The 26,315-nt window shown below is 36.4% G+C and overlaps 2 protein-coding genes across 3 annotated transcripts; one reads left to right on the top strand and one right to left on the bottom strand.

The window, feature by feature from the left end:
- The first annotated feature begins 8,251 nt into the window (after nucleotides 1–8,251).
- On the top strand, nucleotides 8,252–10,931 carry LOC104887439 (type IV inositol polyphosphate 5-phosphatase 6). The gene is made up of 6 exons (XM_048638362.1): nucleotides 8,252–8,340; nucleotides 8,426–8,536; nucleotides 8,624–9,232; nucleotides 9,528–9,800; nucleotides 9,990–10,179; nucleotides 10,452–10,931. Exons 1-6 carry the CDS (start codon nucleotides 8,252–8,254, stop codon nucleotides 10,560–10,562), a joined length of 1,383 nt encoding a protein of 460 aa, XP_048494319.1. The 3' UTR covers nucleotides 10,563–10,931.
- On the bottom strand, nucleotides 9,977–15,029 carry LOC104887438 (uncharacterized). 2 transcript variants are annotated; one of them, XM_057392491.1, is made up of 9 exons: nucleotides 14,899–15,029; nucleotides 14,641–14,810; nucleotides 14,464–14,526; nucleotides 14,342–14,361; nucleotides 14,134–14,178; nucleotides 13,815–13,876; nucleotides 12,125–12,234; nucleotides 11,168–11,935; nucleotides 9,977–10,114 (listed from the first exon to the last, which is right to left on the bottom strand). In XM_057392491.1, exons 1-8 carry the CDS (start codon nucleotides 14,969–14,971, stop codon nucleotides 11,744–11,746), a joined length of 735 nt encoding a protein of 244 aa, XP_057248474.1. In that variant the 5' UTR covers nucleotides 14,972–15,029; the 3' UTR covers nucleotides 9,977–10,114; nucleotides 11,168–11,743. The 2 variants fall into 2 exon arrangements, with proteins under 2 accessions (XP_057248474.1, XP_057248475.1); XM_057392492.1 differs by having other exon boundaries at nucleotides 10,080–10,215.
- Between the last annotated feature and the right edge of the window lie 11,286 nt (nucleotides 15,030–26,315).

Below are 26,315 nucleotides of genomic sequence, written 5' to 3'. Positions count from 1 at the left end.
TGGGTCGTTATTCACGGGTGCAACTGGGTACGGGTACAACTGGGTCGGCCCAACTCAGGTTGGGTTACTAATTCCACGGGTTAAACTGGGCACGGGTGAACACTGGGTCGGAATGGGTCGGCTTTCCAACCGACCACTCTCGGCTCGGAACAGGTTGGGTCTGGGTCGCATGCAGGTTCACCCGTGGGTCGGCCCAGTTTTTGACACCTCTAAAGTCTAAAAGAAAGATGACGGAAATAGCAAGGCGGCTTGTGACTTGTGACAATGTCTTTAGGTGAGGTTGAGTTTACTCGGGCCCTCCAAAGTCAAAGAATAACTACATCACACGATACAATATACTAATATATTATATTATTATTATTATCATTGTTTGCAACTAAAACATGACTAAAACAATCGAAACAGGTAGAATGACCTCAATTTTTCCAAGAAAATTTATTGGATGGGGATGGATATCTACAATATATCTACTTCTAATTGGAATCTCTAATATTTGTCACAAAAGGATACCATGGTTAGTGAAATTACGTACTTTGTCGTCTTGTTGTTGGTGTGGTTAAACCATCATTAATTTGTACTTCTGACTTGTAATTATCGTAGTTGTCAGTTTACGAGTTTGTCTAGGCAAGCAACCGTTTGAGTCTCTTAGGAGACTCAAACAGGGGCAATTTGGTCATTTTAAGCCTTGGAAATTTCACGCGCGTGTTGTTTAGTACCAATGCTAGGTTAGATTGGTACCATTGTCCGAAAATTTTGATACCAAAGTAAGGTTGCTTGGTACCAATCCTGATAACAATGTGATACCAATACCAGGTTATAATGGTACCAATGTGTAACTTTTTGAGTGTTTGAGTCTTTTTTGGACTCAAACAGTTGGTTACCAAGGCTTTCTCGTCAGTTTACAGCAGATTTTTATCTTATTGCTACATGATGCATGAAAATCGAAGGAACTCCCTGAGATCAAATATAAATATGAAAACCTACAAAACCAGCAATTAACCTGGCTTTGGAGGTGTTTTATGAGAAAGCTCCTTTGTTAAGTTAAATTTCTAAGAGGGTGAAAGTAATACTCTCTCCATTTCAAGATTTAAGGCACATATAATGTTTGAGGTCGAATTCGACTCTTAATTACTTTTAATTTATGTTGATAGAAGATTTTAAAAAATAATATTATTATTGTATTTTTCAAGATGAATCCACCGATATAATTTTACTAATATAATTTTTATTTATCATATTATGAGAGATATTTGTGCTCAAAGCAAATTTTAGACATACTATAGTTAGTAGTCAATAAAAAAAATTATTAATTGATATTATCTGATTATGTATGTTTATATCTGTAATTATTTATTATCTCAACTAATTGTGATCTTCGAAAAATTAAAAAAATGAATATTCACTAATTAAGTTTCTTAATCCTTTTATGGGTTGTTAATGCATGTTATTTGACATCGTTTTGATTGTAACCGAGAGTTTAAATAGTAAGAATCTCTATGAATCTTTGTTTTTATAATTGTTTGAAAATTGATTTAGTCATCAATTTGTATTTTCAATTGTGATTTTCCTTTTATACATTTTTATGTATTCTTTTTGGTAATGTAAAACTTCCATTATTACCCATATTTGTAAATAAGAACAGAATTAAGGGCTTGTTCTCCCCAGCTTATTTTCAGTTCAGTTCAATTCGGTTCAGTTCAGCTCTCGACAATACTTTTACTCTCACATATCATTATTCATTTCAGTTCAATTCAGCTGTTTTATGTCAAAGAGAACAGGCCGTAAGAAAATCTTTTCTTTATTATTTTTTGTGAGATTAAGGGTATACTCCCTCCGTTTTCTAAAGATCTTCCCACTTACTGTTCCTACAGATACCAAGAAAAATCAAGTTGTGTGGGGCATGGTGTGAGTAAAGTAGGAGAGATAAAGGGGTTAAATAAATAAACAAATAAAAAGGGGTTAAAGTAGGAGAGAGAAAGGGAGTAAAATTGAATTAATAATATAATGATGGACCATATGATAGTGACATGAGAGGGTAAATAGGGAAATTTGTTTTGCCAAATAAGGAATAAAGCAAAAGAGGGAAGATCTTTTGGAAACACCCTTAAACGGAAAGAGGGAAGATCTTTAGGAAACGGAGGGAGTATAAGTGAAGGGACACCATAACTCCCCCTTTGGCTTATATAATAGAGATTGATGTGTGTTTAATAATAAACTATGAGTATAATATACTTTCTCCGTTTACAAATAGTTGCACCATTTGCATATTGTTTACTATTCACATTTTACACTTTAATTATCTTTGATAATTTATATTTTAGGAAAAACATAGTCATTATATGGGTTCTTGTTAGATTCGTCTCAATGTATATATTTTTAATATAAACTTTTTATTATTTTTTCTCATTGATAATTGAAGATATTAACTTTTGAAATCATACATCGACAAACGTGAAAACATAAAACGGTGCAACTATTTCTAAATGGAGGAAATATATAGGAGTATAAAAAAGAGTTCTACTAGAAAACTATCTCTAAATGATTTATTATTCCAAATACTAATCATATACGTATTAAAATTATTCTTAACATAATATTTTCCTAAAATAATAATATATGCTAAAGATATTATCATATCTTCATCATACGTAATATTCCTAATATCCTTCCATGCCTAAGTTAGCAATGTTTTAGAGAGTAATTAGGTTTAGGGAATTTTCATTTTATGATCTCCTTTATTTCAATGTCACTTAACATCAATAGTATTGCAACTCTAATGTGATTCCTTTGATAACACGTGATTAAGATGCAATAAACTTATGATTATAGCCATGATCACATGCACAAAGGTTTTTGCGACACAAATATATCTGACTTTTCGAATAGTGATTGATGAGAGCTTAGAAAGCCGATCATCATGGGCTAACCGGCCGCAGTCACATGTCACAGACCCATTTATGTTTCCAAAATACCTAAACAAGAGTTGTGTGATGAGAAGGCCGTGTGTGATAAAATATACGCAAGTAATATTGGGGCAATGTTATTATGTTATAAATTCTTTTTGAGGTAGACTAAAAATGGTTTAACATAACATCAAATTAATTTTTTCTATTTTAAGGATGATTTTGTATTATTTATAAAGATAAATTTCAACACCTTATAAATAAGTTATGAAAAGTTTGCGACATATCTCACTTAAATCTATCAATGGAATAACTAGGGAGTATCTAAATATCTTTACTCCCTATTCATCTGCTTAATAAAAATGCAAGGAATTCTTAAATATTTAGTAGTACTTGATAGTTTTAAGAAATATCCAAGCCTCCAAGGTGTGGCCGCAAAGGAGGGTACGGCCATGTCATCTAGATTTTATTCATGGTCGACAGTTGAGATCTGTATGGTTAAACACATTTTCATCTCTCTATAAAATGTAGAACACATTTAAGTATGTAGATGAACAACTGTACTTCTATATGCTGTTTCTAGTTGTCTTTTTGACTTGAATGGCTTAGAAGAACATAATCTTACCTAACAACTATGTTTCTACATACACATGTAAGTAGGAGAACATAATCCTTTCATGTAACATGGATTATCTTCATTCAGTTTACGTGGCAGTTTAGAGTTCTCAATTGGAAAAAGAAGAAGAAAATCAATAAGTTCACAATAAACAAATATAAATGTGAAATTGAAGAGTTGTGATCCCCATTTGAGGTCAAGTTGCTTCAATTCTTTACACTCATGAGTCTAGCATTATGATTTCTAAAATAATAATTTCTAGCCATTCTCAAAGTTTACTATAAAAGTCAACTAAAAAGACAAAATAGGTCATTTATATCTTATTTGTACTTGCATGGTTTTCGTAAGCATATGCACTAAAAGTGATAAAATTCGTACCAATTGGCCCTCTCGATGAATTTCACACCTAATAGCTACGATCTAGTGCCGAGAAGAGATAGAACCATCTAAGATAGTTAGAGCAGCTCCACCCGTTGCTGTTAGGTCCTAGCTTACAATTTTCCAAAAGTTAGAACTAGTAGTTAGGGACGGACCTATTAAGGGTCCTGAATAGCACGTGTCCCACCAAAAAAAAATCGGATTCTTTTTATTTTTAACGTCAAGCAGATTTTTACAATAAGTTAAAATTAAAACGTGCGCAGTAGTTGCATGTAATGCAACTTGCTCCAGTGGTTCTCTTAGTAAACATGTAATTGTTGTTGCCTTTTCTGCTTTCTTTTTTTTTTCTTTTTTTCTTTTTTTCTTTTTTTCTTTTCTTCTTTTTTTCTTATTTGCTTAATACCTTTTGTTTTGTTTTTTTTTCTTTTTCTTTTTTACTTCTTACTTGTTCTCTTCTTTATTTTAGCATTTTTTTCTTCTCCATTTTGGATCTTCATTTCATATTTTAAATAGTATCCATCTCCCTGAATTCTAGCTCTAATTTGAGCTATCTTTTTGTTTGTGATATAATAATTACTTTTTCTTTCATTTATAAATAAATACAACAATTTGAGTTTCGACATTATTCAAATATATTAATTATGACCAAGATTCATTTACAAATACTTAAAAATAAATTTCACTATTTAAAATTTTGTTTTGATTTATATTTACATTAAATAAATTTATATCAGCTTCTTATAAATTTCAGTAACTAATTGAAATAAAAGTTGCATCTGTTGATGAATGTGAAAGTCAATATGTTATACTAAAAATGGAGATAGTACTCCATCCGTTTCCTAAAGATCTTCCCTCTTTCCGTTTAAAGGTGTTTCCAAAAGATTTTCCCTCTTTTGCTTTATTCCTTATTTGGCAAAACAAATTTCCCTATTTACCCTCTCATGTCACTATTATATGGTCCACCATTACATTATTAATTCAATTTTACTCCCTTTCTCTCTCCTACTTTAACCCTTTTATTTGTTTATTTATCTTAACCCCTTTCTCTCTCATACTTTACTCACACCATGCCCCACACAACTTGATTTTCCTTGGTATCTGTAGGAACAGTAAATGGGAAGATCTTTAGGAAACGGAGGGAGTATTGAATACTTAATATTATTTATTAAGGTTATGAAAACTAAAGTGTTGCATTGTTTTAAAATACTCCCTCTGTCCCATAATATAAGTCTTGTTTCCTTATAAGGTGTCCCAAAATATAAGTCTTATTTCTATTTTCAATTGATAATTATTCCCAAAATACCCTCATGAAAATAGTTTAATTCCTAAAATGTTATCATAATTTTAGCTTCCAATGCACCATTATTAATGACAAAATGAAATCTTTTACCCCATTGAACTCCTCTACACATTAAACCATGCAACAAAAAAACAATGCAAGTGCTTCTCAATAAAAATAATTTTTTTATTTCAAATAAAACAAGATTCCATTTAACCTTAATTCCCACTTAAAAACAGAATCAGGATTTATATTATGGGACGGAGGGAGTATGATATTATGATTTTTCTTTTGTAATTTGGTGCCCCACCAAATTCGAAATCCTGGATCCGCCCCTGCTAGTAGCTCTATTGTTGGAGAGAAAACAAGCTTGTTGCTTTGTGAAGCCAAGTAGCTCCACAAAGCTACTTGCTTTGTCAATTTCTTGTGGGCCCCACTTTCACTTTACTCTTTCACATTAAAAATTGTTGATATGGTGATGACATGTGGGACCTTCAAAAACTACAAGTGGTCATAGTTTTCCAATGGAAGAGGTGTAGTTTGGGAATGTTGTAGTTTGGAAATCTGATGTGTAGGGATGGCAATGGGCAGGGTCTGGGTAGGGTAAGGCTAGACCCATACCCATACCCTAATTTTTGGATATAGACCCATACCCTACCCATACCCACAGGGTAAATTTTATATTTTGAGACTTGTACCCGTACCCGTAGGGTTCGATAGGGTCTGGGTAGGGTCTAGAATCTAAAATGGGTCTAACACAAAGAAAAAATCCGCGTACATTATCACATGTATATATAATCGTTAAGCACAATTTTATATATTAAATTTGCAATTAGTTTCTACTAGTTCTATACTTCTACTTCATTTCTAAAAAAAAAAATCACAGGCAATTGTGTACTCTATGTGAGAGAGAGATTGTGAGTCTGATAGAAGTGAGATTTGCAGTTAGTAAGTGAGGGAGGGTTAGGGTTTTAATTTATAGGAAGTCTACTAGAAGTTAGAACTTGGAAGGTTATGTTTATATCTATATTTATTGTAATTTTAAAAAATAAAAAATATATATTTTATTTAGATAGGTCTATGGGTAGGGTTTAAGTAGGGTCCAGGTATTTGAGGAGTAGACCCATACATTACCCTTACCCGATAGGACCAAGACCCATACCCTACCCTTACCCATAGGGTCCAAAAAATTAAGACCCATACCCTAATTTTAGGATAGGGTTTGGGTGGATCTGGGTAGGGTCCTGGACCCAATACCATCCCTACTGATGTGGCACACAAAGCTACAAGTAGTTGTAGCTTGCCATTTTGGGTGCTCTTATATCTTAAAAATGAAAAAAATCATTGAAGAAAAAGCGAGTGAATGCAAAAAAAAGTATGCATGAAAAAAGTATTAAAAACAACATATACTATTATATTATTTGCATATATATACTATTTCAAGCTATCATATATGTATAGATAGATGCAGTTCCATTGTAAATGAGGGGGAAATTGGAATTCCACTTTACAAGGGGCATGAGTTCAATACATTTTACAGGGTAGAAGGAGAATCTCCAACCAATTAAGGTGACCTTGGTTCTTTTAAACAACCTATACACGACTATTATTTTTTCAATTTGAATTAAAAAAAAAAGCATTGAACATGAATAGGGAAGGGGTTGACCTTGAATTATTGTACCTGCAAGCATAAATCTCATCTATAGAATGAATAATCCTGACCTAATGGTGTTATCAGAGGAAGCCCCTCTGATTCGTAAGTAAAGCATGAGCATCATAAGATGGGAAGCATTAGGTTAGGGTATTCTGATTGAGCAACTCTTAAGCATTAGGTTAGGGTATTCTGATTGAGCAACTCTTAGACCCTCTTGTTTTGAGTACGGTTTCAGTTCGATTCAGATCAACTTGGTTCGATTCAGTTCAGTCTCATTCAGCTAGTTTCCTCTCAAAGTTTCAGTTAAGTTCACTCCACCCCAAACACAGGGCCTTAATGACAATTGAAGAAGGTGTCTATATGGTACAAATCCTTGGAAAACATGTGATATCTAAGTCTTGCTCTACCTTTAACTATGACTGCTATAGATAGCACTTTGCATCGTATTCATGGACTCTAATTATGCAAACTACTTGAATGGGATCTCTCCAAGAAAATTGACTCCAAACAAAATTAACAAATGATGTAAACCCCAAAAATGAAATCATAAAGGTTGAAATAAGAACAGCAAAGCAGACAATACGTGACAAGCACTATCAGAGAGAGCACAGTATTAAACAAAGCTTAGGGAATTTGAGACTTGATAGGGTCACAACTCACAACCATTTCCTATGATTTGAAAGTTTGTAACTAATATACCTGTTTCTTTGATGCTTCGACAATTACAGCTACATAGTCAATTAACTAAACAAGATTAGGCATAAATAATATTCAACCAATGCTAAACCTGTTTTGACCTTTTAAACTGTTGATTAAACTATAACTAATAAACTACGCTTCTTACCATATGCTGTATTCAGCTTATCACGTCTCCTCATAAGCCAGCTCGATACATGATTTCTTTATTCATTCGTAATCTGAAAACTGGATTTCGTCCTTTCGAAAATAACCAAACTTTCATCCAATTCTTTTTCCAGAATTTTGCTCAAAAGACATGGTAAAAGTACAAAATACAACTATCTGAAATTCAATAAAACAGACATACTCTGTAACAACTTAGCATTCTTGTTGTTGCATGGACGGCGCCTCCTCATCAAGCTATGGGTAGTGAAATGCTAAGGTCAGCATCAGGCAGGTCTCAGAGATGGCTGAGAAAGAGAACCAAGAAAACCGAGCTGTCTAGTTCAGCTGAAGTTTCAGGTGTGAAACCACAACTTTTTCTCCCTTTCCCTGCAAAGGAACATTATGATCTTCCACATTTTTTCTCAATGCAACTATATTATTGTGACTACTGCTGCACAATTCAGTATCAAATAATGCTAAGTTTATTGCAGATAGTGAACCTGAGGAATACCAGAGCCATAGTTTTATTAGCCCAAGAGAGATTCAATCATCTGGTATATCCCATGAACTAAGGTATAATGAATCAAACTATTTCATTACATTGTCTATATCTATTATTTTTGGATCAGATCGTTGTGGATAATACTCGTTTTACAAATGGATATCCGTTAAGAGACGTGAGATTCCTGGGAGCATCATATAATTTTTTATATGATAGTAAATGTGATGTGTGGTTGATATATTTGGAGCAGGGTTTTTGTGGGAACATGGAACGTGGGTGGAAAATCACCAGTGGGGACCCTAGCTGCAGATTTGGATGAATGGCTAAATATAAAGAACTCAGTGGACATTTACGTTCTTGGGTGAGTAATGTTCTAAATCATATAAGGATGCAAATTGAATGCACAAAATCTGCAGTTCTGTAACCTTACATTATTTCTTTTCTGCAGGTTTCAAGAGATTGTACCTCTTAACACAATGACAGTAATTGGAATGGAAGATTATACAGATGCAAGAAAATGGAACCTATTGATAGGGAAGACTCTCAACAACAAAGATGGGTGCGTTTGGTTGACACCTACAACGACAACTACCATAGTAAATGACGATTATCAGTATGCCAAACCTGCAAATTCTGAACCGACAGGACTGAGAAGGAGCACAACTCCAATGAGAGAGAGAGCGAAAACTCAACATGGTGGGGAGCAAAGTGGAAATCCTACTTATAGATTGATGGCCAGCAAGAAGATGGTAGGAATTTTCATAAGTGTATGGATGAAAAGGGATATAATAAGGAAATATCGAATTTCAAATGTGAAGGCATGTCCTGTTGCTTGTGGTTTAATGGGTTATTTAGGAAATAAAGGTGCTGTCTCAGTCAGTATGTCAATAGATGGAACCAGTTTCTGCTTCATTACTGCGCATTTGGCTTCTGGCCAGAAAAAAGGGTATGAAATGCGAAGGAATCAACAAGTTGGGGAGATCTTCAAGCGAACAACCTTCCCTCGACTTCCTCAAGAGTTTGATGATTCTCTTCCACCCACCATATGTGGACATGAGTAAGCCTTCTACACCTCATCACCTTCCTTTATCATCCAATCTCATGGGTTTTCTTTTCAAAAATACATCTTATTTAGTTAGCAAAATCCAAAACGCCCTATGTATGTCAAAAATATCAAAGAGCACACCCGAAATTGGAATTTTTTTACCCCATATCGTCTGAGGTCTATCCTCCCCGATAACAACCTCCCCTGTCCAAGAATGTACACAAGCTAAGACATCTTCAATGAATGGGCATAACCTTACATTTTATGACATTTCTGTCTAAACATACTATATATGTTTATGAAACAGCCGAATATTCTGGTTCGGGGACCTGAACTACCGACTATACATGGATGATGAGAAGGCCCGGGAGCTAATAAGAAAGAAGAAGTGGAAAGAACTGCAGAAGTTTGACCAGCTCAAGAAGGAACTACAGCGAGGAGTATTTCAAGGCTGGAAAGAGGGAGATATAGAGTTTGCACCCACCTACAAGTACTCTGTGGAGCTTGGCAATCGATATACAGGAGACAAGCACTCCCCATTCAATCCAGATAAAGGAGAAAAGCGAAGAACCCCCGCATGGTACAGCCATAGTTCAGCGAAATTTGTCAGTTGATATTTACTGCTTACCAGTATAGCTGCTACAATATATCCAATAAACCATGGAATACTACATATCTGAATCTTCCTAGTTATAACCGACTTATAAGTATTCTTTCCAGTAAAAATGCAATAAGACTTCAGTTTAATTGATAATTGTTGTGATTTCAGGTGTGACAGGATTATGTGGTTTGGGAGTGGGATACAGCAACTTTCTTATTTTCGTGGAGAAAGTAAATTTTCTGACCATAGGCCTGTCTCTGCCCTTTTCACCACAGAAATAGATGTCCTGGGACCTGCAAATTCAAAGACAGTCGCATTAAGCAAGTTTCTTACTTCAATGAATCTCTCTAGATTTGATGTGAGTATCCTAAACCTAAACACTTTTCATCACTGCCTGCAGCAATTTAAGAAATGAATGTCAGCATCATACTGCCACATAAAATTGAGTTGTGCAAAGAGGTCACTCTGATAGTTTTTCCATTTGATGGGTTATTAGTTATATATCAAACTATTAATCATATTTAGTGACATTTTTATTATTCTCAATTAGTTCAAGATAATTTAGAAAGTATCATAGTTCTGTCTACTGAACAGTAGCCTCAATAATGCAAATTCCATATTGTTGTGCAGAGCCCACGGACCGCTCCTAAACGTACGTTATTATCATTAATCAAGGCAGAAGCAGAAGAATCAGCTAGTGGCAAATCATCAACTGTAGATAATACTGAAAATAGGTCATAGCATTGAGCTGGTGTTTGACAAGGCATATTGCTGCAGCTTACCAGGGTTTCATAGGTGAAGATAACTCAATACATCTCTAATCAACATTAATTGTTTTATTTTTTTAGCCCCAAAAAAATTTTCATTCTTTCATCCTTTCTTCCACGACACTATCTTGGGTTGGGATTGGTCAGAAGATACTTGGACATTAGTTGTGATATTTCTCCTTTTCTCGTTTCGCTTCTTTTCTTGGTTTTTTAGCAGAAGATGAACATAACACAGTACAAAGCCACTGTAATATAAGCCATTCGTGCAATAGTTGGGGGGAGGGAGGAAGCATCAAAGTTTTGTATATTTCTGAATTTACCATTTGAAGAGACTGCATACAAGAAAAAGATAGAAAAATAAGTGATAAACACACCGCTCCACAGATACATCAACTTTTATCAGTTCTACACAACGTGATCCTTAATTTGCAATGCTATCCAACTCATTGGAAGGAAAAATGATATGCAAGTTCACAAGTCTGTTTATGTCTCTATCTTAGAAAATCACACAGTTAACCAACTAATTAGAGGACAGGTTCATGAGAATCAACATAAGCTAAAAGCAAATGCACTGCTTACTGAAAATCAATTTTGCTCCATTGCTTGAAGTTGTTCTGCCAAGGCTTCTGAATTGTCAAGATGACAATTAGGACAGATACACTTCCTCTGCAACTCTTCACTGAAGAGAGCACATTTGTTCTCCAAGTCAGAAGTCTGCTTATATCAAGTCAAAGACAAGCATGACAATGTATAGATGGTTTTACAGAGAGTCCACTCAAATATGATAGTTCAGTTCCTAAATGAATAAGCTTGTACTTTCAGGAAAAGATGTACCAGGCAACCACATTCTTAACAAATATCTGAGCCAAGTGAAGCTTTTATATATTTTGTGGAATCCATTAAAATCTTGCACATCTAGACATTTCAATGCATGACAACACAAAATCGACAAGATACGCTAGTTACCCAACGAATATAGAATGTTGCCCAGAACGACATAATGAAAAAGATAGAAAAATATACATAAAAATAGAACTAGGGTTGATCTAGAATAAGAAAACTTGGAATGGATCTTAAAATTTCTGTAATTAGCCATAGGCCCAGAAGTGTCAATCACCGGAGCATATGTTATAGGAAGAAAGGTGGTATATACTTTTAACCTGACTGAAGGATATGACAGTTTTCATACATGTCAAAGACTATAATGGGCACATTCATTTTCCATGAGTGTAGAGAGTAACAAAGACAGTAAGGATATCTTGTTAAGTTCTGCAACTCCTCCATGTCCTTCATAATTGCCTCAATCAGCTCTAGTTTCCTCTTAAAGTCTCGCACATCTTGCTGCAGCTGCAGAATTCAAGACCCACACCAATCATTCACAGGAAGTCAAGAACTCCCAGATAAAATAGATAAAACCTACTATATTTGGTTCTAGCTTGAAGAGAGTTCCATATTCAGATATTCTGATTAATTATCTTGTTAAGTTTGCAATAAGATTTTGACTTCTTGTAATCATCTCCGAAACATGAGATGTACCTGATTATGAAGATCTTGTTCCATTTTACATTCTTCTTCTTCTGCTGCGGTCTGAACAACTATGGAGGAAACCTTCTTCTCAAGACCAATTGATTCTGAATCTGCTGTGCCTGCATGATCACGTTTTTCCTCCAGCGGTTCAAAAACCTTATCTACTTTGTTTTGTTTACAGGGAAGTTTTCATCTCATTCGGCAGGGTTAGGCCAAATAGAACCACAATGCAAACATGGTAAAAAGAATAGGTGAATATACATTTCACAAACAAATCATTCAAGAACTAGAAATATCTCTAGGTATGTGCTTTGGCATCAATCAATCAAAAAAAAACCTTGGTGGAAAAGAGAAAAGTGTGTGCACGTGGCATTTGAATTCAAATCTTAGACAGTTGATCCCTTACAGGCGTACAATTTTCAGGAGTGATGGATCTCTTTCTTTACTGTCCCAGACCATGGTCAAATATCTACATTGGATCAATGAGCTACAATCTATCCACATGCACAAAATTCAAGTAAACGATGTTCCCTAAATATATTCGCGATCTTGACAGAATGTAAAGCACCCGAGTACAAAATAAGCCGATTACTATATAAAACTCATTGGATTTGACCGATTCTGACATACAGATGATTTACCAGCGTGTTCGGAAACACAAGAGCACTATTTAGGGAATATAGGCAAACAAATGAATGGACCTTGTGAACTACAGATTCAAGATGCTTTCAATTGCAACATGTATTTTTGAAATGTCTTTACTAGCATGTGAATCATGAAGACCAGATATGTAAAAAGAGGTGATTAGACTACATGTCTACATCACCAGAGTTCATGTTGAAACCAGAAAAACTAGCCAAAAGCAACATCCATGCAAGCGATGGTGTTAATGTGGGGGTTAATCCTAAAAGCCTTTGGCAAGTTCACTTGGGCATATGATTAGCCTGATAAAAATTAATGTTTAGCTATTACGACAAGTCCACTTGGGGCATAGAATTAGCCTGGTGAAATGAATCTTTAGCTATCACTCCAAGTGATATTAATAATGATAATGATATGCAACAAGTAGTTATGGTATAATTGTATCCTTTGCAGATAGGGAATGCAACTGGCACAGTAGCTTCAGTTAGTGGAAGGAAGTCTTACAGAAAAGAACTTCTAGATTTTGCTGTCTTTTTGCAAAATGATTTAAACTAATAAATGAGTTCAAAAACTGGTCTGTGCTGGCATAACCTCATTATAGGTAAACCTAAATCTTAGTTATTACTGTTATGCCTATTCTACCAGCTACGGTTATTTTTTTGCACAAGAGCATGATTGGAAAAAATGACTTGGTTTTTTTTCTTTGGCACAAGCTTACATCAACAAAATTACCCCAATGCTTGGAGAGAAGCTCTATCCAGTGTATGGTAAGCCTAAGAGCTGGAAAGCAGCTCAACTGCTTAAGCAACTAGCTGAAAGAGGCCAATAAACAATAACAAAAGCAGCATCCTAGTCACTCAATATGCAGCAAAACATTATTTTGTACATGTATAGGAGCAACAAACATAGAGTACAGGCAACAAACTTACACTCACATAGTTCTCCTTTTTTTTTTCTGTGCTAGGGTCGACATACTCTCATATGTATGAGAATTCATGTTTGATCCATGAGCTTCATCATCATTACGTCAAGTCAGTCATGGAATATGGAATATTACCTGGTAAAGCTCTCATGCAACTACTTTGTTGCGGATTGGAACGAGCTAAGTCCTGGAAATTTCTGCAGTATGTACATTCAATTAAGTTCAAAAGCGATTGAGATGAATCTAACTGCAACTCACTAACTTAGACAACTTTGAATACGAACATGTGCATCTAAAGTTGTATTAGAACTCAAAAGGCAAAAAAGAGAACATTCAATTTCAGAGTAGCAACTCATACAGCATCAGTTACAGAGAATAACCTCTTGAATAATGAGGCATTTGACTCAATTCCAGTGAATTGCATAAAAAATAAAAAACATTCGACAGGACAAACCTTATCTCAGTCTTGAAGTTGAGCATTTGAGAGATAAATTCATCTCTGTACAAACAACAACAAATTCATCAAAATCAAGCGTCTACTCTACAAAACAACAATAGTATATCAGAAATCTCGCATTCGATAACTCATCGTTTGATTGAGAATCGTCTATGGCAATCGCCGAAAGAATTTAAACAAGATATAATTCATTAAAACTAAGTACCTAAGAGCTGCTTCTTCATTCTTCCAAACAATTTCCAGACCGAAATTCACATGCATTGAAACCAAAATGAGAAAAGTAACCGAAATTTCAGATATAAACCAAAATTAACATCAACAGAATACCTTAAGACCGTCAACATCAGATCCTACTCTAGAAATCTCATCCTGAATGGAAGCAATTCTCGTCTAAAAACAAACGAATACAACAGACAATGAGAATCAGAAACACAATTCTACGAAAATCACTGTGTTAAAATGCAAATTTTGTAATTTCACATATAAATATAGATAGAAATAAACCTCTAGGGTTTGCTTTGAAGTTTCGTTCATGGATAATTCAACCTCGAAGCCTTTGAGCTCTTGATCTGTAGTTTCTTTGATGCGTTTTCCATTCTCAAGTTCTGCATTTGCAACATCTAACTCTGATCGAAGCTCCTCAATGCGCTTCTTCAAACCGCAGATTCTTCTCTCTGTGAAATGGATAGAAGGTGTGATAAATAGAGCGAAAAAATCATCAAATTTACGCACAAAAGAGGAGAGAGAGAGAAAAAGAGAGACCTCCATGAGATTTCTCAGCAGCGAAATCGCGAATCAAAGTGAACAATTGTTTCTGAGAATCAGTTGCCGCCATTGCTACCAGCTTCAGTCGTTGCTTTTCTGCAGGATTTGTATTTGGCGCTTCTTTTACCGTTTACAAACTCTCATATGTGACCGGACAGTGGACACAGCTATAATTATACATGTTGCCCGCCCATATAAAAAGCCCAACGCGTAGCCCAGCTTGAAATCTAGCCTAGCACGCTTTTCATTAATCACTAATCTCTCGTTTTAGCCTAAAGATGACCAATAGTGCGGGCCAATCAAGCCCACTTTGTGGGTCGTGTGGGTCGGGCCCGAAAGAAGCTCGGTCCAGCCCAACTCGAACCGTGAAATTGGTGTGTGGGTTGTGGGTCAAATTTTTTGAACACAAGCCACTAAAACCGCCCAGCCCGAACCACGAAACTGGTCCAGCCCAGTCCAAGTAAATAGTGAACCAAATTGCATATATTTTAATTCAATCAAATTTAACAATAATGAAATTATTATATATTTTAATTCATTATGAAGATTTTATGTAACAATAATGAATAATTTCAATGATTAAATAATTTTCAAAAAAAAAATTCTCATGCCAGCCCACTAGACTCACGAACCGCCAGAACCGCTTTTCGAACCGTGAAAATCGGTAACAGACCAGTATGGGCCAAGATTTTTCTGCCTGCAGACCTGCCCGTCCACCCCATGAATTTTACGGTCCGGTCCTGGATCGTGAAATCTGTGTCTGGCCCGCCCAACCCGCACTAGTGGCCATCACTATTTTAGCCTAGCACGAAATTTAATCAGTTCTCCTCTGTTATCACGCTCGCATGTAACTGTAACTTTGGCTGTTTATTTCGTATCTCCAATCAGCCATTTTTATGCTTTAATCATCATCCATGTTGTTTGGGTTCATTAGTTGCTTCCAATACTTTCGTTTCAAACTAAAACCTACATCAACTTCCCCGTAATTTTTTCTGGTTCACTTACTGTTCCATTCTCTTTTGTGGCCATCTTTTAAGTCTTATTTTTCAACTCAGTGGATACTTCATATGAAAAAAAACGCCGAAAATTGAAGATTATTGCCAGTAGAGGTGGAATCGGAGCAACTAAATTGATCGACAAGGAACCATCAAGTACTTTTTTTAGTTTTCTTGTTAAAAAATAATTGCATTTCGTTTGTTTAAATTAACTCTTGCTTTCTGTATGTGTTTTTATAAATTCATGTGATTTTGTGCTGTAATATTCGTGTTTTTTGTTTGATTTAGCAAGTTCTATTAATTTTTTTTTTTGGATTCATCTATGTTTTCTGAATTATTTTAGATTTGTAACTCCTATTGTACTATATAATGACTCATGTTGTTCCTCATTAGTAACTATACAGAAGCTACAAGACAAAAGCTATAAAAGCTAAAAGACAAAAATAAATTATATACTATGAGGTGATACATTGTATGATACTAAGTGTAAGCAGTATCATCAAATGATAATTTCTTCACCCCCCCTTTCAAGTTGGACTTTGTCTATGACACAAAGGCCTAACTTGAGACAAAGATAGGAATGCTGAGCTTCAGACAATGACTTTGTCATAATATCTGCTAATTGGAGGGAGGATTTGATGTAGGCTGGGCTAATGAATCCTTCTTCAATATGTTCTCGCACATAGTGACAATCAAGCTTGAGATGCTTGGTTCTTTCATGATAAACTGGAATCTGAGCAATGTAGTGAGCAGCCTTGTTGTAACAGTATAGGGTGACTGGGTGAGGAACAGGATAAGTGAGGTCTTCAAGTATTCCATCTATCCACACTAGCTCACTAGTTGTTTGGGACATGGATCTGTATTCAGATCTGCTGAAGATTTTGAAATTGCCTTTTGTTTCTTGGTCTTCCAAGACACAAGTGAACCCCCTAGGAACACACAATAGCCAGTAAGGGATCTCCCACTAAAAGCACATGCTCCCCAATCAGCATCACAAAATCCAGTCATGCTCAATGTTGAAAGAGCTGGGTAAAACAAGCCCTGTGAGATGCTACCTTTTAAATATCTAACAACATGCATAACAGCATCCCAATGTGGTTGTCTAGGACAACTCATAAATTGACTTAGTTGCTGCACTGAATAAGAGAGATCAGGTCTACTAAGATTGAGATATAGAAGCCTGCCAATAAGCCTTCTGAACCTTTCAGGATCTTCCAAAATTTCTCCTTAATCTGTAGATAGTTTGATTCCCTTTGGAAAAGGAAATTTTGCAGCCTTGCATTCAATCAAACCACAATCATCCACAATATCAAGTGCATATTTCCTTTGATTGAGCATTATGCCTTGATCATTTCTAGCCACTTCAAGCCCAAGAAAATGTCTCATTTCCTCTAAGTCTTTCACAGTGAAAGCTTCATTCAATTATGTCTTCATTTGCTCAATAAAATCCACATCATCACCACTAAGCAAGAGATCATCTATATACACCAAAATAATGCATATTTTTCCTTTGTGTTGTCTGCAGAAGAGTGAATAATCCCTTTTTGATTGTGTGAACTCTCTATGAAGTAGAAAATCTCTCAAATGGATGTTCCATTGTCTGGAGGCCTGTTTTAATCATTTCTCTGCAGTTTGCACACCCTGCCATCATTTCTAGCTTGAGAACCTGGTGGAGGTCTCATATAAATTTCCTCTTCTATGTACCCATGCAAGAATGCATTATTGATGTCAAGTTTATATAGTTTCCAATTCTTCATTCCACTGAGAGCAATAAGAATCCTTACACTTGTAAATTTAGCAACTGGTGAAAAAGTATGTTTGTATTCTTTTCCTTTAAGTTACTTGTCTCCTCTGGCTACTAGCCTAGCCTTTAACCTCGCAATACTTCCATCTGGCCTCATTTTTGTTTTGTATACCCATTTGCTATTAATAGCATGCTTCACATGAGGCAGGTTTGTCACCTTCCAAGTGTTGTTGCTTTCGAGGGCTTCTATTTCTTTCTTCATAGCTTCAATCCACCCTAGGTGCTTGGCAGCTTCGTTATAAGTAGTGCGTTCTTGAATTTGTAAAACTGCATTCAAGGAACATAAGTACTCTGGAGGATACTCAAATTCATTACTCATTACTTGCACATTGAAGCTTGGACTCAACTTCCTAGCTGTTGCTAGGTTGCTTGGAGGCAAGGTATACTCATAATCAATGAGTTTTTTAGGAGCATTTCTTGTTCTAGTTGGCCTTTGTATCTCTTCATTGACTCCGGGTATTGTTTCTTCCACTTGCTCTTCCTCAGGTTATCTATGATGTTGCTCAGGCACTATTTCTACAGTATCATTCTGGTGCTCTGCTTCCCTTCTAATCAGATCAACTTCTTCTTCTGCACTCAAATCTTCTATATGAATAGTTTGTTCTTCATTCCCATCTTCTTGTGTATTCTGCTGCATTGAATCCTGCAAAATATCACATTTGTACCCTGGGAGCTGATTAAGTTGCAGCTTCAAGGCATCTTGTTCAAGAGAAGTGTTTAGAAAAGGAAACACATCTTCCTTAAACACCACATCTCTACTTAGAAAGAGTTGTTTTTCCTTTAAATCATACAGTTTATATCCTTTACGAGCGTAGGGATATCCTACCAACACACTTCTCGCACCCTTTTCTTCAAACTTATCTCCCTTCTTGTTGTTCTTTGTACCATAACATAAACACCCTATGACTTTTAGATAGATGTTCATAGTTAGGTTTTCTTTCAGATAAATTTTCATATGGGGTTAGCCAAACTAGAACAGAACTAGGTAATAAATTGATTAAATGAGTGGCTGAGAGTATACGCTCTCCCCATAGATACTTAGGAAGACCTGCATGTAGTCTAAGAGACCTTGCAGTCTCAAGAAGATATATGTGCTTCCTTTCCACCCTCCCATTCTGCTGAGGGTTCCCTGGAATGCTTCTTTGCTGCACAATACCCCTTCCTCTCAACATCTCCCCACACTCCTCCTGCACCACTTCTGTCCCATTATCACTTCTCATTTCCTTTACCTTGTTGAACTGAGTCTCCACATGAGCAAGGAAATCTGAAAGTATGTCTCTTACCTTCTCTTTACTTTTCAAAAGATGAGTCCAGGTTACCCTACTATAGTCATCAACTATAGTCAGGAAGTACCTAGCTCCAGTTATATTTTTGATCCTATATGGACCCCACAAGTCTACATGAATAAGATAAAAAGCATGAGTAGCATTGGTTTTGCTAAGATGAAATGGCAGTTTATGATGTTTAGCAATATGGCAAGTATCACAAAAAAATTCTTTAATTCCCTTGCAATAACAAAACTCTAGGTGTTCCATTTTAGACAATGAACTGTGTCCAAGCCTAGCATGCATTACATTCAGTTTAATTTTCTCTAAACTACTCTTAGCACTTCCTACAAATAGCTTATTTTCTTCTTTCTTCTCCTTCTGAAACTTGTAAAGCCCATACCCTTCTTCTCCACACCCTATCTCTTCATCAATCATCACTGTAAAGGTCCTGAAAAACACATCCATTTTTATCAAATATCACTCTAGCATTACTCCCTTCAGCCACCTTGCTAACAGAGAGAAGATTGGTTTTGAAATCAGGGATATGAAGAACATTCCTAAGTGTAATCTTAGGAGTTAGTTTGACAGTACCAATTTGATTCACTCTCTTAGTATTTCCATCAGGCAATCCAACATTAATTCCCTTTTCAAGTTTTCTCAAGCCTGAAACATTTTAATATTCCCAGCCATATGAGCAGATGCTCCTGTATCTACTATCCATGTATCATAATTATAGCATTCATTATAATTGCCTGCATTAGAGGCATATAGCTTACCTGCAAAATTACTCATCCTTGTTGTGTCCCTGTTGATGTTACTTGCTCCATGATTGCTTGAAAGTGCTTTCACGACTTCTTTCACAACAGCTGAAATCATTCCTGAATCTGGTTTCCTAGTGTTGTTGCTTCCACTCTCAAATTCATATATATCATCATCCAAAGGTGTGTCTCCACCCATTTCATCACTTTGCTTCTCAACGTTTCCAACAAACTTCTTTCCATCTTTACTTTTATGAAGCTCCTTGAACCATTGTGGTTCCCCATTCAGCTTTAATGTGGCCTTTGAATCCGCAATGATCGCATTTCTTGTTCATCTTGTCTTTCTTGTAGTCTTTTCTTCCGAATTCTCTCTGATCAAACTTCCTAGCCTGGAATGCACATATGTCTGTGCTCTCTCCATTATCTTTTCCACCACATGTTACTTCCTTCTGTTTCTCCACCTGATGTACAAGATGGAAGGCTTTGTTGACAGTAGGAAGAGGGTCCATTCCCATAATGTTACCTCTCACATTCTCATACTTCTCATTTAATCCCATGAGAAAATCTATCAATCTGTTTCTTTCAATCATCTCCAGTAGCTTCTTCTGCAAATTACATGTGCACTTACTCATATCACCACAGTCACATGAAGGTAAAGCTTCAAGTGCCTGTATTTCATCCCAGCATCTCCTCAACTGACAGTAATATTCAGATACACTTAGCTCGTTTTGTTCAAGCTTAGACACCTCTCTCTTCAATAGATATAGTTGAGGAGCATTACTCTCACCATATCTCTCCACAATCTCATCCCAAAGCTGCTTTGAGGATTCCATAAGCATTAAACTTTGAGCCATCCCAACAGTCATGGATTTGAACAGCCAACATCTAATCATCTAATCATTCCTAATCCATTTATTAAAATCCTTAGAAGTATTTTCAGGTTTAGCACAACTTCCATCTATAAAACCCAGTTTGTTCTTTGACCCTAATGCCATCTTAATATTTCTACTCCAATTCAGAAAATTACCTTCGTCAAACAGCATGGTACTCAGTTGCATTTGAGGCCCATCTGCACTTGAGAGATACAATGGATCAATGTATCCTCCTGCTCCTATTTCTTCTTCTTTCCCAGCCATTTCAGATTGCTTGATGATCTTCACTTTGAACTAAGTTTTTTTTACACTCAAACTTTAAGAACCTTAAAGCTTTGATACCATGAAGAAAGTTAACAACTTTCTAACAAAATCAAATAACAAAGTTCAAATCTTTTTACAGAAAAAGTTCTATAAACTTGAGCAAAAGTTTGCTTTTATATTTCTCTTGCACCTAGAATACGACGCCTCTCCATCGTCCTTTTAGGGTATCTTTACATCAGTATATATAGAAAAAACCTTAACCAATCAAGGCCAAGGATAAAAGACAGCTATACGGAAGCTACAAGACAAAAGCTATAAAAGCTAAAAGACAAAAAGAAATTATATACTATGAGGTGATACATTGTATGATACTATGTGTAAGTGGTATCATCAAATGATAATTTCTTCAATTACGGAATCGTTACTCTTTTTTTTTTTACAGTAACATTAATTACTTTATTTTGATCTTGGTTTGATTAGGTTTTGCATTTATTGTGTTTGTTGATTTTTTGAGTTGCATTGAGGTTATGACAATGGATTTATTTGTAATAATTCACTTTTTTTGAGGTTACTGATTTATATAATTAGATGTTACTAATCAATACATGTAGCTGTAAGGTAACATACTTATAAGTTACTAATCTAGTTAGCAAAGGGTTACTCATTAACATGTTTAGAGGTTACTAATTTACTTAGTTCTAGGTTACTATTGGTTTCAATTTGTTTTTCAGGTTATTGATAGACATAGATAAGTGTTACTGGTCCTATTATTTAAAGGTTATTAACCATAATATTTAGAGGTTACTAATTTATTGCTGGATGCAGTTAGACAAGCAAGGGTTACTCATTAACATATTTGGAGCTCGCTTATTGAGGTAGTTAATATTTGTTTTTTTTTTGGATTTCAGATTTTGATGTTGCTCCTCCTCAACCTTCTAATGAGGTTCCTGAGGCTTCAGTTAGTGTTGAAGCTATTGCATCGGGTTTTTATATTAGGAGATTCTGTGAAATCCAGTGTTGCTATAGAGACTTATGTTGGTGTTGAAGTTCCTACATAAATATGTGTTGAAGTGCCAGAGTCCTCATTTGCTAAATCTGTTCCACCTTCGGTTGTTGATGAATTTATTGTTGAAACAGATGTGGAAACAAAGTTCAATAATGTTGCACAGAAGGGAGCGAGGCGAAGGGGAAGATGAGGAGGAGGAAGCTGAAGGTGAAGGCGAGGAGGAGAAAAGTGAAGGTGATGAGGAATTAAGAAGGTGATGAAGAGGAAGGTGATGGGCAGGAAAATGATAGGGAGGAAGGTGATGATTATGAGAAGATGATGAATATGAAGATTGTTGGGTATATGGTTCATACTTCATATGAAGCTCATGGAGGTGTATGAGGTGTGGAGAAAGGTTGCGTCGAAGAAATACGTCAAAACGGGAGATTGAAGTTTCGCCCGATTGGGTCGGGCAAGGGCGCCCCATCGGGCCCGCAACGAAACATGGAGCTGGGCAGTTTGTGGCTCGCACGACGGCTTCGGGCCATCTCACCCGATCGGGCAAAACACCGAACTACGACTCGGGCGTTCCTCACCCGATCGGGCCCGTATACACATTTGAGGTTGGAGTTAAGCTCCCGATCGGGCGGGGCTGTTTTTACGCGGGTTTAGTTCCGAAAACGCGTTTTTCCAAGGAGGGGTATAAATAGGTCCCCTAATACGCCATAAATTGGATTATTCATCACTATTCACATACTAGAGAGAGAAAAAGTTATAGAGAGAGTTATTGAGCGCTTTTGTAATCTTTCTTGAATATTCATCGATTCCTAGTGCATATTCGTGGTTTTTCTCCTAGTTCTTGGGTTTCCACGTAAAAGTTCTTGTGTGTTCTTTCATGCTTTGTTATTTAGTATTCTATTATTGTTTGCTATTATCCCTAGATTGATAGTCAATAGAACTTACAAGTGGTATCAAGAGTTAGGTTGATTTATTGTCTAGATCTATAATAATTAACAATGGAGGATTCAAAGATTAGAATTGAGAAGTTTGATGGAACAGATTTTGGATATTGGAAGATGCAAATAGAAGGCATCTTATATCAAAAGAATCTGTATCAACCTTTGTCTGAAAAGCCGGCTGACATTGAAGAGGCTAAGTGGAAGGTACTCGATAGGCAGGCACTAGCAGTGGTGCGGTTGACATTGGCTCGGACTGTGGTGTTCAATGTCAAGGATATCAAAACAACGGCGGAATTAATCAAAGCCCTATCAGATATGTATGAGAAACCCTCGACAATGAATAAGGTAAATCTAATGCGCCGTTTATTTGATTTAGAGATGAATAATGGTAGTTCTGCTGTTGAACATATTAATGAATTTAATTCAATAATAAGTTAGTTAACTTCAGTAAATATTATCTTTGTAGATGAAGTGAAAGCCCTAATTTTATTGTCCTCTTTACCTACGGCTTAGGAAACTGTTGTAACTGCTGTTAGTACTTCCTCAGGTAAAGAGAAATTTGTTTATGATGTTGTCCGTGATCTGATTTTGAGTGAGAGCATTCAAAGGAAGGAGAGTGGAGAATCATCTGGAGTATACAGTGCAGAGGGTAGAGGGAGGGGAAAACAAAAGGGAAAAGGGAAGAGTTCTCAGGGGAGATCAAAGTCAAGGGGACGAAGTAAGTCAAAGGGTAGGACTAATTTTACCTGTTGGAATTGTGGTGAGAAGGGTCATCCAAAGAGGGATTGTCCACATCCCAAGAAAAAGGGTGGAAAATCTGACCATAGTGAGAAACAGGAGGATAGTGACAACTCATCGATATTTTCTACATCGAATGACGTTGAGGATGCTCTGATTTTGAGTGTTGATAGTTTTATAGAATCGTGGATCCTAGATTCGGGGGCATCATTCCACTCTTCACCCATGACAGAGCTATTTCATGACTTTAAGGCAAAGAAGTTAGGAAAGGTCCATCTTGTTGCTGATAAGACCTTGGATATTATGGGGAAGGGAGATGTGGTTGTCAGGACTATGAACGGAGGAACTTTAAAACTGCATGATGTTAGGTACATTCCAGGCCTAGCAAAGATTCTGATTTCTATGAGTCAATTGGACTCATGTGGCTACAAAACCGTGTTCTGTGAGGGAAAATGAAAGACTTCCAAAGGTTCCATGATTTTGGCTAGAGTACTAAGATGAGAACTTTATACACTATTGCAAGGTGTACAGACATGATTGTTGCAGTTACGGTAGATGAGACCACGTTATGGCATACTAGACTTGGTCACATGAGTGAGAAGAGGATGAATATTTTAGTTTCGAGTGGTAAATTGTCAGGGTTGAAATCAGTTGACATGGAATTTTGTGAAAGCTGTGTTTATGGCAAGCAGAAAAAGGTGACTTTCACAAAAGCCAAGAAAGAGTTAAAAACTGAGAAGCTAGAATTGGTGCACATTGACTTGTGGGGTCCTTCACCAGTCAGATCCCTTAGAGGCTCACAGTATTTTGTTACTTTCATTGATGACTACAACAGATTGGTGTGGGTCTACTTCATGAAGAAGAAATCTGAACTTTATGAAACCTTCAAGAAGTGGAAAGCTGAGGTCGAGAATCAGACTGGAAAGAAGATTAAGTGCATTAAGTCTGCTAGTGGAGGTGAGTATGAGTTGGCAGAGTATACAAAAATTTGTGAGGAAAACGACATTATTCTGAAGAGGATAGTTCCAGGGAAACCTTGACAGAATGGAGTTGCAGAGAGAATGAACATGACACTGACTAAGAGGGCTAGATGTATGAGGTTGCATGCAGGGCTACCTAAGACTTTCTGGGCAGATTCAGTTAGTACAAGAGCTTATTTGATCAACAGAGGACCATCAGTTCCATTGGAGTTCAGGTTGCCAAAGGAGGTTTGGAGTGGAAAGGAGGTAAATCTTTCTTTTCTAAAACTATTTGGTTGTGTTGCATATGTTTAGTCTGAGAAACGTGACAAGTTAGACCCAAAGGCCGTTAAATGTTATTTTATTGGGTATGGTTCTGAGAAGTATGGATATCGATGTTGGGAACCAAAAGGCAGAAAGATTTTGAGACACTGTGATGTCACATTTGATGAGACTAAGCTGTATAAGGATGTATTTGGTGATAAATCTGAGATTACTGAGATAGTGGGAGTTCAAGAGAAGGAGAATGTGGAGATAGGTGGCATTGATGGAAGGGATGTCATTATTCCAGAACGGGTTGAGCAACATAGAGATGAAGTTCATACTCCTGCAGGGTCTGATTCTGATGAGTCAGATATCTCACAGCCTGGTAATTCAGAGGGTACTATTGTCATACAACCAAGAGGCTCCCGTTCTAGTACAAGGAGAATTGTCTCTCAAGAAAATCCGCAAGGATGTCCAAAACACTTGTTCGATATTCACCTTCTATGTATTATTTGTTACAAACTGATGCAGGTGAACCAGAATCATACAGGGAAGCAATAAATTCGACTGATTCATCTAAGTGGGAGCTAGCCATGAAAGATGAGATGCAGTCCCTGGAAAAGAATCAGACACAAGAGTTGTCTGCATTGCCTGCAGGTAGACCTGTTCAACGGGCGGGTTTGGGTCGGGTTGGGTCATGTTGTATGTGGGTCGGATCAGGTAGGGTTTGAAGTCATTACTGACGGGTCGGATCGGGTCAGGGGCTAGACTGACCCGACCCAGACCCTATTTTGAAAACAAAAATTTAATGAGCAGAGTTAGAAAAAACAGCTAGCTTTGATTTCTCTTGTCCTTGGGAAATATGGCATATGAAAGAGCTTATCAACTAGCTTAAGAAAGTCGAACTTATCAAATATCAATCCAACTGAAATTTCTCTTCAAATGCTTACTTATTTACATCAAACTTTTCTTTTTATTTGACGAGAACACATCAAACATTATATGCTTAAATAACTTACCTTCCTACAATCATACTATACCTTCTCTCTCCTCTCCAACTTCATTCTTTTATCCTTAACGAACCTTCAATATTTCCATCAATAGCGGCAGATTGGTCTGAACTTCCTTCAGAACTCGTAGAACTCATCTTCAACCTCACTAATACTTCTTTAGAAACCTGCCATTTACGCTCTGTTTGTTCTTCTTGGTGTTCCTCTGTTCCTCCTAAACAACCTACTACTCATTTTCTCTCTCCTCCAATCAAACTCTTCAACTCTGAAGAAACCCATAATCTAGTTTCTCGCTCCTCTGACCCTGATTCTTGTTGGGTCATCAAAACTGAGGAGAACAAAACAGGGGTGTTGCGCCTTTTGAGCCCTTTATCTAATAGAGGAGAGAGAAGATAGTAGAGATAAGATAGCAGAAAATTAGTGTTTTTTAGACGAAATGAGTATGGCTAGGTTAGACCCTGACTAAACTTCAAGTGACCCTTTTATGACCCGACCCGACCTGCTGATATCTTATTAGGGTCAAACCCTATACGACCCA

This window comes from Beta vulgaris, chromosome 2, assembly GCF_026745355.1.
Source record: "Beta vulgaris subsp. vulgaris cultivar EL10 chromosome 2, EL10.2, whole genome shotgun sequence".
Taxonomy (NCBI): Eukaryota; Viridiplantae; Streptophyta; class Magnoliopsida; order Caryophyllales; family Amaranthaceae; genus Beta; species Beta vulgaris.
The sequence above is the reverse complement of the archived record's forward strand: the minus strand, read 5'-3'. Positions and strand labels throughout refer to the sequence as shown.

Excerpts from the sequence above, each read along its gene's own strand:
- LOC104887439 (XM_048638362.1), top strand. The coding sequence starts at position 8,252 with ATGAATCAAACTATTTCATTACATTGTCTATATCTATTATTTTTGGAT. Across the intron at positions 8,341-8,425 it reads CGTTTTACAAATGGATATCC|GGTTTTTGTGGGAACATGGA; the intron begins GTTAAGAGACGT and ends TATTTGGAGCAG. Across the intron at positions 9,233-9,527 it reads CCCACCATATGTGGACATGA|CCGAATATTCTGGTTCGGGG; the intron begins GTAAGCCTTCTA and ends TTTATGAAACAG.
- LOC104887438 (XM_057392491.1), bottom strand. The coding sequence starts at position 14,971 with ATGGCGGCAACTGATTCTCAGAAACAATTGTTCACTTTGATTCGCGAT. Across the intron at positions 14,179-14,341 it reads AATGAAGAAGCAGCTCTTAG|AGATGAATTTATCTCTCAAA; the intron begins GTACTTAGTTTT and ends TTGTTTGTACAG. Across the intron at positions 11,936-12,124 it reads AACAAGATCTTCATAATCAG|CTGCAGCAAGATGTGCGAGA; the intron begins GTACATCTCATG and ends TGAATTCTGCAG.